Here is a 12,168-nt window from a genome sequence, read left to right on the forward strand (position 1 = left end):
GGTTTGGTGGTGCTGAATTCTCTTAGCTTTTGCTTGTCTGTAAAGGTTTTAATTTCTCTGTCGAATCTGAACAAGATCCTTGCTGGGTAGAGTAATCTTGGTTGTAGGTTTTTCTCCTTCATCACTTTAAATATGTCCTGCCACGCCCTTCTGGCTTGCAGAGTTTCTGCTGAAAGATCAGCTGTTAACCTTATGGGGATTCCCTTGTGTGTTATTTGCAGTTTTTCCCTTGCTGCTTTTAATATGTTTTCTTTGTGTTTAATTTTTGATAGTTTGATTAATATGTGTCTTGGTGTGTTTCTCCTTGAATTTATCCCATATGGGACTCTCTACATTTCCTGGACTTGATTGACTATTTCCTTTCCCATATTAGGGAAGTTTTCAACTATAATCTCTTCAAATATTTTCTCAGTCCCTTTTTTTTTCTCTTCTTCTTCTGGGACCCCTATAATTCAAATGTTGGTGCATTTAGGGTCTTCCCTGGTGGCACAGCAGTTAAGAATCCGCCTGCCAATGCAGAGGACACGGGTTCAAGCCCTGGTCCGGGAAGATCCCACATGCCTCAGAGCAACTAAGCCTGTGCACCACAACTACTGAGCCTGCTCTCTAGAGCCTGCAAGCCACAACTACTGAGCCCACGTGCCACAACTACTGAAGCCCGCGCACCTAGAGTCTGTGCTCCACAGCAAGAGAAGCCACCGCAATGAGAAGCCCACGCACCGCAACAAAGAGTAGCCCCCGCTCGCAGCAACTAGAGAAAGCTCACGTGCAGCAACGAAGACCCAACACAGACAAAAATAAACAAATAAATAATAAATTTATAAAAAAAAATCTTGGTGCATTTAATGTTGTCCCAGAGGTCTCTGAGACTGTCCTCAATTCTTTTCATTCTTTTTCCTTTATTCTGCTCTCTGGTAGTTATTTCCACTATTTTATCTTCCAGGTCACTTATCTGTTCTGCCTCAGTTACTCTGCTGTTGATTCCTTCTACAGAATTTTTAATTTCATTTATTGTGTTGTTCATCATTGTTTGTTTGCTCTTTAGTTCTTCAAGGTCCTTGTTAAACGTTTCTTCTATTTTCTCCATTCTATTTCCAAGATTTTGGATCATGTTTACTATCATTACTCTGAATTTTTTTTCAGGGAGACTGCCTATTTCCTCTTCATTTGTTAGGTCTGGTGGGTTTTTACCTTGCTCCTTCATCTGCTGTGTGTTTCTCTGTCTTCTCATTTTGCTTATCTTACTGTGTTTGGCGTCTCCTTTTTGCAGGCTGCAGGTTCGTAGTTCCCGTTGTTTTTGGTGTCTGTCCCCAGTGGCTAAGGTTGATTCAGTGGGTTGTGTAGGCTTCCTGGTGGAGGGGACTGGTGCCTGTGTTCTGCTGGATGAGGCTGGATCCTGTCTTTCTGGTGGGCAGGACCGCATCTTATGGTGTTTGATATTACGTGGAGCCGGGAGGTCTCTGGTGGACCAGTGTCCTGAACTCGCTCTCCCACCTCAGAGGCACAGGCCTGACACCTGGCCAGAGGAACAAGACCCTGTCAGCCACACAGCTCAGAAGAAAAGGGAGGAAAAAAAAGAAAGGAAGAAAAAATAAAATAAAAGTTATTAAAATAAAAAATATTATTTAAAATAAAAGTGTAATAAAATTTAAAAAAAGAAAGACGAGAGCAAGCAAACCAAAAAACAAGTCCACCAATGATAACAAGCACTAAAAACTATACTAAAAACAAACAAACAAACAAAACGGACAGAACCCTGGGACAAATGGTGGAAGCAAAGCTATACAGACAAAATCTCACACAGAAGCATACACATACTCACAAAAAGAGGAAAAGGGGAAAAAATCATAAATCTTGCTTTCAAAGCCCACCTCGTCAATTTGGGATGATTGGTTGTCTATTCAGGTATTCCACAGATGCAGGGTCCATCAAGTTGATTGTGAAGATTTAATCTGCTGCTTCTGAGGCTGCTGGGAGAGATTTCCCTTTCTCTTCTTTGTTCTCACAGCTCCCAGGGCTCAGCTTTGGATTTGGCCCCGCCTCTGCGTGTAGGTCGCCGGCGGGCATCTGTTGTTCGCTCAGACAGGAAGGGGTTAAAGGAGCCGCTGATTCGGGGGCTCTGGCTCACTCAGGCCGGGGGGAGGGAGGGGCACGGAGTGCGGGGCGAGCCTGCAGCGGCAGAGGCCGGCGTGACGTTGCACCAGCCTGAGGCGCGCCGTGCGTTCTCCCGGGTGAGTTGTTCCTGGGTCCAGGGACCCTGGCAGTGGCGGGCTGCACAGGCTCCCGGAAGGGAGGTGTGGATAGTGACCTGTGCTCGCACACAGGCTTCCTGGTGGCGGCAGCAGCAGCCTTAGCGTCTCATGCCCGTCTCTGGGGTCCGCGCTGATAGCCATGGCTCACGCCCGTCTCTGGAGCTCATTTAGACGGTGCTCTGAATCCCCTCTCCTCGCGCACCTCTGTAGCTTTAGTTTTAAATTAATTTCTATTGGAGTATAGTTGATTTACAATGTTGTGTTAGTTTCTGCTATACAGCAAAATGAATCAGTTATACATATGCATATATCCACTCTTTTTTAGATTCTATTCCCATATACGTCATTACAGAGTATTGAGTAGAGTTCCCTGTGCTACACAGTAGGTCCTTATTACTTACCTATTTTATATATAGTCGTATGTGTATGTCAGTCCCAATCTCCCAATTTATCCCTTCCCCCCTTTTCCCCTGGTAACAATAAGTTTGTTTTCTGCGTCTGTGACTCTATTTCTGTTTTGTAAATAGGTTCATTTGTACCTTACTTTAGATTCCACATATAAACAACATCATATGATATTTGTCTTTCTCTGCCTGACTTACTTCACTCAGTGTGACAATATCTAGGTCCATCCATGTTGCTGCAAATGGCATTATTTCATTCATTTTACGGCTGAGTAGTATTCCATTGTATATATGTACTACATCTTCTTTATCCATTCCTCTGTCAATGGACATTTAGGTTTCACTGTAGCTTTACAGTAAGTCTTGAACTCAGGTAGCATCAGTCCTCCAACTTTGTTCTTTTCCTTCAATACTGTTTGCTTCACCATATAAACGTTAGAATCAGTTTATCTATATCCACAAGAGGACTTGCTGGGATCTGGATTGGGATTGCAGTGAATCTATAGATCAAGTTGGGAAGAACTGACATCTTGACAACCAAAAGTTGGAGTTTTTAATTCTCAGACTGTCCACACTGAGCACCTAGCAATTTGTCAGTTATAGTTCAGGTTTTCCTACCCCGGCACTGGTTCTCACAGTGGTTTTCAGTCATGAATCTCTGCTCCAGTAAGCCATGACTCCCTATTATTTGTCTGTCCGTCTCACCAATATTGGAGGTTTGCCCGATGTCCTCCCACTCTTACAGATCCAGTCTGTTCAGTCTTCTACTTGTTTGGACAGAGTGGTGGCTTCCAAGCTCTTTACATGAGGAACCAGAAACCAGAAGTCAGTGATTTAAAAAAAAAAACCAAAACAAGCCACTATTACATCTTATAATTTTGTATGTCCGGAATTTGAGCATGGCTCCATATGGCATCAAGTGGTGTCAGATGGCAGCTGGGCTGCTCTGGAGCATTTTGTTGCTGTAAATTGTACATAAAATTCACCCTTTTATTTTTTTGGCCACGCCACGTGGCTTGTGGGATCTTAGTTCCCCGACCAGGGATCGAACCCAGGCCCCTGGCAGTGGAAGCGCGGAATCCTAAATACTGGACTGCCAGGGAATTCCGTAAAATTTACCATTTTAAAATGTACAACTCAATGGCATAAAGTACCTTCACACAACGTTGTGCAGCCATCACAGAACTATCTGGTTCTAAAACTGTTCTACGATCCTAAAAGGAAACGCCATCAGCAGTCATTCCCATTTCCCCCTTCCCCAGCCCCTCACAACCAGTTATCTACTTTCAATCTCTATGGATTTGCCGGTTCTTGATACTTCATATAAATGGAATCATACAATATGTGCTCTGATTCCTCTGGCTTCTTTCACTTAGCATACTGCTTTCAATGTTCATCCATGCTGTACCATGTATCAGTGCTCCATTCCAGTTTCTCTGCATCCTCCGCACTTGCTCTTTCTCTTTTTGATTATTACCATCCTAGTAGGTGTGAAATGGTATCTCATTGTGCTTTTGATTTGCATTTCCCTAATGACTAATGGTGCTGAGCATCTTTTCATGGGCTTGTTGGCCATGTGTATATGTTCTTTGGAGAAATGTCTTTTCAAGTTCTTTGCCTATTTCTTCCTTAGATTATGTTGTTGAGTTGAAAGAATTCTATTTATATAATGGACACTAGACCCTTATCAGATATATGCTTTGCAAATATTTCCCCCTATCCTATGGGCTGCCCTGTCACACTCTCTTGATTGAGTCCTTTGACGCACAAGAGCTTTGAATTTTAATGAAGTCAAATTATCTATATCTTTCTTTTGTTGCTTGTGTGTTTGGTGTCTTATTTAAGAAACCATTGCCAAATCCAAGGTCAAAAACTATTACTCCAAAGTTTCCTTCTTAGAATTTTGTGTTTTTAACTCTTATAGGTAGGTACTGATTCATTTTAATTAATTTTGGTATATGGTATGAGGTGAGGTTCCAACTTCTGTTTCTGATTTCTGGTTTGACTCCATTATGGCAAAGAAGATTTGTTGTATGATTTCAATGTTATAAAATTTATTGAGACTTGTTTTGTGGCTTAATATATGGTCAACCCTGGAGAATACTCCATGAGTACCTGAGAAGAATATGTACTTTGCTCTTGTGGTGTGGGGTGTTATATAGGTGTCTATTAGACCTAATTGGTTTATAGTGCTGTTCAAGGCCTCTATTTCCTTACTGAGCTCCTTTTTTATTAAATATAATTTTATGTATTTATTTATTTTTGGCTGCGTTGGGTGTTCGTTGCTGCGCGTGGGCTTTCTCTACTTGTGGTGAGCGGGGGCTACTCTTCATTGCGGTGAGCGGGCGTCTCTTGTGGTGGCTTCTCTTGTTGCGGAGCACGGGCTCTAGGCACATGGGCTTCAGTAGTTGTGGCCGCAGGCTCAGTAGTTGTGGCTTGTGGGCTCTAGAGCACAGGTTCAGTAGTTGTGGCACACGGGCTTAGTTGATCCACGGCATGTGGGATCTTCCCGGACCAGGGCTCAGACCCATGTCCCCTGCATTGGCAGGCGGATTCTTAACCACTGCGCCACCAGGGAAGTCCCTCCTTACTGATGTTCTAACTAGTTGTTCTAGTCATTTATTGTGCTGACCCTAAAGATTAGCCAGAGGTGAAATCTTACTGTCTTCTCCGGTCTTTTCTGACTGAGTCCTGCCCTGGGCATGCACATGGTTTTCTAGATACCCAGATATACATGGGAGCATTTCAAAGCCTTACTTTTCCAAAGTATCTCACTCCTCAGTTTTTCTTTCCAGAATTTTGGCATGTCTGTTGTTTGCCATAAGCATCGGCAGCTTATTCACTTGCCTTTCAATGTTTCTGAGGAACGTCCTTCACATAGCTGCTTCTCCACTCTAAAAGAGCTTAGAGTTAAGACAACAGAAAAGCAAAAAATCCCCTTGCGTCAGTCCTTCAGGGAGCCTTCTAGACAAACACAATTCCTTGGGAGTAAGGTCTTACTCTCCTCCCACCTGAGCCAGGAACCCTCACTTGGAATACACGCTGACATCGTCAAGACAGCTGCTCTACTAGGCAAGGGCTGGGGCAAGAATAACTTAAAATGCCAGCAAATTCTCCTGTCACATTTCATGGCTCTTCTTCAGACTTAACATTCGCTTGGTTGCTGTAAACCTCTGATGATCTTCCAGAGTTCCAATAAACTTGATTCCGATCATTGTTTTCCCGGTGTTTCCAGTGTTCCTGGAGGACCCTACCCAGAGTGCCCTACACCACGTTCACCAATATCACTAAGTTCCGTGAGTGACGTTTTGAAGTTTACATCCTTCTGCTAACATCTTAATTTAACAGTGTGGCGGCTTCCCTGGTGGTGCAGTGGTTGGGAATCCGCCTGCCAAGGCAGGGGACACGGGTTCGAGCCCTGGCCCAGGAAGATCCCACATGCCATAGAGCAACTAAGCCCGTGTGCCACTACTACTGAGCCTGCGCTCTAGAGCCCCTGAGCCACAACTACTGAAGCCCGCGCGCCTACAGCCCGTGCTCCACAACAAGAGAAGGCGCTGCAATGAAAGCCCGCGCACCGCAATGAAGGGTAGGCCCTGTTCGCGGCAACTACAGAAAGCCCGAGTGCAGCAACGGAGGACCCAACGCAGCCAAAAAATAAAGAAGTAAAGAAATAAAATAAATCTATTAATAAAAACAACAACAGTGTGCACTTTTTTTTTCTGAAAGGAATAACAAATCAGAAGAAACAGAAAACTAGAAATTTCTCTAGCATCAGGGACCTTGTGAAAAATCAATAAAATGATTTATTTTATATATGCAAGTCAAAATCTCTTTGTACACTTAAATTTTTGCAAATTAATAGAAAGATAACAATACTGCTCCATATAAACCTTTGTATAAACATTAAAGGAAATATATGCATTATTTTGTCTTTTAGTGCTTCTGAAGCACAGAATGCACAAGTCCCCCTGAAGACTTTCTGTCGTCACATGCGAGAACAAATGTCAGGGGTTGAGGCAGCCTCAGGTGCACTTTGTAATGTCTCTAGACAAAATAGAACAGAGTTGGAGGTAGATTGTTTGGTGACTTCCCCTGCCTCTCCCATGGAGAAATAACTTACCCAAATAGCAGCTTTCTTACTCTTTGATCCAAACTGTCCTGAATCTTGCATGGTTTTAAGGCACAACTAGGAATGGTTGAAAACTTTGTTCAGCACACACAAGATTACCAGTTGGCCTCTGAACACCTATTCTTTCTAAAGGACATAGTAAGAGCACCAAGTAGTGCCCCACCTGCACGTAGCCCCTAGTCACTCTGGAAATGCCCAGGACGGCCAAGTTCAAGAGTGAACCCTTATCACATGTGGTAGGGGCGACAGGGTTTACTGATTTTAGCCTGCTGGATTAATAACATCACCTTCCTCAATTGGGAAAAGTAACAACAAAATAACCAATTAATACTTTCAAAGAAAACTCATAGGGCAAAAGCCAGCTTTTCCTGCCAGATAAACTGAAAACAAAAAGCTCCACTGCTTTTTCTTAGCCTCTGGAAGGCAGTTCCCTTGACTAAAACATCATAGGATAATCAACAATATCCCATTCTATCCTACAGCACAGAACACTTATTCTTTTTTCCTCCTTGGTCATTGCGTTAACATCATGATCTGCTGTTGATGTGATTAACGTTGTTGAGAAGGTGATGGGATTCTATTTTTTCTAGTAGCTTCTCAAGGTACTGAATTAAGACTCGTCTTTTGAACCTAAAAACGAAAAAGAAATTTTATTATCCAAAAGGTCCTTAAAGCATTTATGATGCGTGAGGCACCGTGTGGGATACAACGTGGGACTGGCCATTCACATGGGAAATAGAAAATGTATGTCCGTGTAAAGATAGGGCTTAGCTAATATCGAGATTACCAGCTGAGAGCCCAAGCCCACCTCAGACTGTGAGGAGTGCAAAAGGCTCCACAGACCTGGATGATTGAATTGGCCTCAGGTAGTATTGATCTAAACGCCTCTGCAGACAGCCGTAGTTATGACTGAGGGCCAGGGCTTAGGAAAGCCAGGCAGGACTTCCCTGTTGGCCCTGTGGTTAAGAATCCATCTGCCAATGCAGGGGAAAACGGGTTTGAGCCCTGGTCCGGGAAGATCCCCCATGCCGCGGAGCAACTAAGCCCGCGTGCCACAACTAGTGAGCCCGCGTGCCACAACTACGGAAGCCCACACGCCTAGAGCCCGTGCTCCGCAATGAGAGAAGCCACCGCAACGAGAAGCCCATGCACTGCAACAAAGAGTAGCCCCCACTCGCCGCAACTTGAGAAAGCCCGTGCACAGCAATGAAGACCCAACGCAGCCAAAATTAAATTAATTAATTAATTAAAAAAAAAAAAGAAAAGCAAGGCAGCACCAATCCCTCCGCCTGTCTTGCATTGGGCAGCCCTCCTGCTTCAAAAAACACAATGAAGAGTTCCTCTTTACACCCACCTTGCAGCTTCCTTGATGGTAAATTCAATAAATTGTTTCCTCACTGCAAGAGGTCCTTGCACTCCTTCAAGCAAAATGAAAATTCTTTCATACTCTGAAGATATTAAAAAAATTAGTATTTTTAAAAATATGGATGAAAAATAAAATTCAGTCTTTACACATCATCAGTAATCATTCCTTGTGTGTGGAAAGTTAGGTATAGTTTGTATTTGAAACACTCAGATCAAGATATCCGCACATATCTGCTACGGAAACTCTAAACACTAATTAAATGTGGTCTACTGAATAATGGCCCCCCAAGTTGTCCATGTCCTAATTCTGAGAACCTGTGAACATGTTACCTTATATGGCAAAAGAGACCTTACTTTGCAGATGTGATTAAGTTATGGCTCTTGAGATGGGGAGATTATCCATGTTTATACATGTTGCCCAACGTAACCACAAATATCCTTATAAAAGAGAGGCAGTAGAGCTGGTCAGAAAGAAAAGATGTAAGGGTGGGAGCAGAGGTTAGAGAGGAGAGAAGGGGCTAAGTTGCTGGCTTGAAGATGGAGGAAGGGCCCACGAGCGAAGGAACACAGGCAGCCTGTAGAAGCTGGAAGAGGCAAGGAAACAGATTCTCCCTAGAGCCTGCAGAAGGAACCCTGGCCTGCCAACACCTTCTTGCTAGCCCAGTGAAAATCATTTCAGATCTGACTTCCACAACTCGAAGATAATACAGTTTTCAGCCACGAAGTTTGTGATAACTTGTTACAGCAGCAAAAGGAAACTATTACAGTAAGTAAGGGGAAAAAGAGAGAGAAAGGTGTATTGGGTCTTTTTTAGGTAAAGCCAGAGGAATCATTTTAAATTATGTGAAAACCCAGTACTTCCCAAAAATGCACCTCAAGAGATACCTTGAATCTATTCTGAATCCTAAAAGGAAAGGGACCTCCATTATATTATTGATAGATGGTTTTTCACTACTTACTTCGCCCAAATTTTCGAACTTCCTTCATTAACTGGTGTTTTATATCAGCATTGATTCCTTGTGCCATAGCAGGAGTTATTTGCGATGTATTTGGCCCAGTTTCCAAAGCAGATGTTACCGAGACTTTTCGATCATCTACAGAGACGCTGCAGTTCTTGGTTCCTCCTATGACTGCATTACTACCAGGATTGTGCATCAGGTCATCTTTCCTGAGACTAGTGAAATCATCAGACAGGCAATCCACTTGGTCGGGCGGGATACTATCTCCTGCCATATTCATAAGCTCTGGGGCAGCAGATTTTGACAAGAAGCCATCGGGTGAGATTTGACCATTTTCCATCTTCTCATGAACATCGTGAGTGACGGTAACATCTGGAAACCAAATTAACAAGTGGAGCTGTGACGTAGGTGCATTATGGCAACCCCACAGGGACCACCCGGTGCTCCTCAGTTTTGAGGAAATTGTTTCATAAAGCAAGAGGATGTACCAGATGGAGCCTGAGACCCCTCAAATTGGGCTCAGGAAGTAATACGACAAACGCACTTTCTTCTCTTCATGGCACCATGAACACATATGGAAACCACGTAAGACAGTACAACGAATAAAGAGGCTCAGGTCCCTGGTGCTGAGGGTTGAGCTGCAGCTCGTGCTTTACAAGCTGAAAAGCAGCAAGTCTCACTTGGTGGCATGATTGCTGTCCTTTACCTATGAAATGCCATGCTCTACCGAGCTTGACATCAGATTACATGCCCCCCCCCCCCCCCCCCGCCAAACTCCCGCCTCTCTCCCTCCAAAGTTCTGAGGAAACACAGGTGGTGGCCACTAGACCTGAAGGCTCTGTATGGCCCCCGTCACCCCACCCCAAATCCCTGTCAGTATAAGATCTTCCTCATGCATCTTTTCTCTCTCAGAAACCTGAGTTTCTTTTTACTCCAGGTCTGACACCTCTTCTCCATTGACTCGTCCTGCTCTGTGCCGGGCGCCGTGCCAGGAGCCGGGGAGCGGCAGCCAACAGGACAGACGCCAGCAATCCCCGCCCTTATGGAGCTTCCATGCTCATGGGGACGCCAGGCAGTAAGTGTACAACGATCCAACAGAATTATTACGGTTGGAATTCGTGTTAGGGAAGAGGCAAGCAGGGATGGGACAGAGAGCAGGAGGGGAGCCCCAGCGGACCACGTGGTCGGGAAGGCCCTCCTGAGGAGGTGTCCTTTGGGCAGAGCCTGGAGGAGGAGAGAGAGCCGGCCTGTGCACATGCAGAGGAAGAGCTCCAGGCTGCGGCAAGGGCACGTGCAGAGCCCCGGGGAGGGGACTGGCCAGGGAGCACAGAGCAAAGGATAGAGGCAGAGAGAGCAAGGAGGAGACGACAGGCCACGTGTTAGGAGAGGATGGCGGGGCCAGGTCGTGCACAGCTGGGAGACCAGGGTCGGGAGCTCAGATTGTGTTCTGAGTGCCTAGGAAAGGTGATGATGGGTCTTCAGCATGGATGTGGCGTGATCTCATTTCTGTGTTGGCGTGATCACTTTGTCTGCAGGGCAGGAAGTGACTTAGATGTGCAGAAGACGGGAAGTAGGGAAATCAGATAAGAAGTTATTGGAGTAGCTTGGTGACATGAGGGCAGCCCAGATCAGAAAAGTGGAGAGAAATGGTGGGATGTGGGATTTGTATTGGGCATCATCCATTGGAATGGAGGAGGCTGGTTCAGTCTGCACTGGGCTGGAGCATAGAGAGGAATTGGGGACACAGAGCACACATGCAGACCCATCCCTCATTGAGCCCATTTGCTCCTATTGACTCAGCAACTCCAAATGGCTGCACATCCTTCCGCCTTGCCCTGGCAAAGCAAACAGGCGTATCTCTTGCCATTTCTCCAACTTGTGTTAATTACTATGAAAGTAAGGATCTTCCTCCCCTCATACATATTGAGATCCTTGAAACACAGTCTCCACTCCCCACGGGGCCCTTGGTACCTACCACATAGATGGTTTAATAACGGTTTACTTAACGAACAAAAACTGAATACAAAAGAAATGAATACAAAGGAAAAGAAAATTGTTTAGTGTCTTAGTCCTCTAGGGGCCATAAGGAAATCACAACCACTACTCTATACCTGTATGTACAAGGGTGGGTTTTATGAGGTTTGGATAAGATGGGAACCACGAGGCTGAGGGTGGTCCCTTTCCGCCCACGTGGTTAGTTACAGTAGGTGGTGTTTGTGGTTTCCTCAACAGCAGGGACATACTCCGCCTTCTCTTAGATGACAGAGGACTGCTGGGTTCTCCAGGACGTTTCACTTTGTTTTGTGGCCCTGTTACAAACTCATCTGCTTCATCAATCATCATTCCCTAGAAAACATCAATGAACATATTCCATTAAAGACAACACTGCACGAACTCTTCACATGCATATCCAATCATACGCTACATCAGCAATATAGATCTTAATCATCGGCCAAAGATTTGCCATACCCCACAGAGACTGTTCTCAGAAAACGCTACTCAATTTCAATCTAGTCTAAGTGGAATGAGGAGGAAACTTGTTGTAAGGTCAAACATAACACAATCATGATTAACCAGAAAGCTTGGGGAATAAGCAACGCGATGAGAGTTCCAAAGTGGGAATAAACCCACAGTGACCTTTCTGAAGAAGATACAAACCATTCTGCATCAACCCTTGGTAAGGGAATTCATTCCCTTTTGTGTGCTTTAAACCCATCCTTAAGAAATATTGATAGTCACTGTATAGAATGCTGCATGAAAATGGTGATGGGCAGGTAGATGGAAAATGTCATTCCCCCAACAGCAATCTCACAGAGATTCAAATATGTCCACCTTGGTGCTGGACAGAAATGAGGGAGGGGGCTTTTCACCCTTGGGACTAGATAAAGGATGAGAGCCAGCAGTATAGAAGGTTAACTAAAAGCTGTTCTCATCCAAGGATAATCCAAGAATGCGCACTCCCATTATTTGAATAAAATCATAATAAATGACTTTTCCAAAGCATTTCCCAAAGCAAAACAGTACATAAAGGGGAAAACATAGTCACTGAGCATGTA

The 12,168-nt window shown here is 44.5% G+C and overlaps 1 protein-coding gene and 1 long non-coding RNA gene across 10 annotated transcripts in view; both read right to left on the minus strand.

Annotated features, from left to right (window-relative positions):
* Positions 1 to 391: 391 nt before the first annotated feature.
* On the minus strand, positions 392 to 5,107 carry LOC141277665 (uncharacterized). Its single transcript, XR_012329423.1, has 2 exons — positions 2,855 to 5,107; positions 392 to 2,482 (listed from the first exon to the last, which is right to left on the minus strand). It is a non-coding gene; the product is annotated as an uncharacterized lncRNA (long non-coding RNA).
* Positions 5,108 to 6,437: 1,330 nt separating this feature from the next.
* Positions 6,438 to 12,168, minus strand: part of INTS6L (integrator complex subunit 6 like) — a 51,725-nt gene continuing 45,994 nt past the window's right edge. For 5 of the 9 annotated variants that reach the window (XM_019919051.3, XM_033849310.2, XM_033849313.2 and 2 more), the window contains 4 exons: positions 11,224 to 11,458; positions 9,113 to 9,484; positions 8,143 to 8,236; positions 6,438 to 7,418 (listed from right to left, as the gene is read on the minus strand). In XM_019919051.3, coding sequence (XP_019774610.2) covers positions 7,316 to 7,418; positions 8,143 to 8,236; positions 9,113 to 9,484; positions 11,224 to 11,458 — 804 coding nt within the window. In that variant the 3' untranslated portion in view covers positions 6,438 to 7,315. Of the gene's footprint in view, positions 7,419 to 8,142; positions 8,237 to 9,112; positions 9,485 to 11,223; positions 11,459 to 12,168 lie in introns of those variants that run through there. The other 4 variants (XM_033849314.2, XM_033849315.2, XM_033849311.2 and 1 more) reach the window with 3 other exon arrangements.

The sequence above is a fragment of the Tursiops truncatus genome, chromosome X, assembly GCF_011762595.2.
Source record: "Tursiops truncatus isolate mTurTru1 chromosome X, mTurTru1.mat.Y, whole genome shotgun sequence".
NCBI lineage: Eukaryota > Metazoa > Chordata > Mammalia > Artiodactyla > Delphinidae > Tursiops > Tursiops truncatus.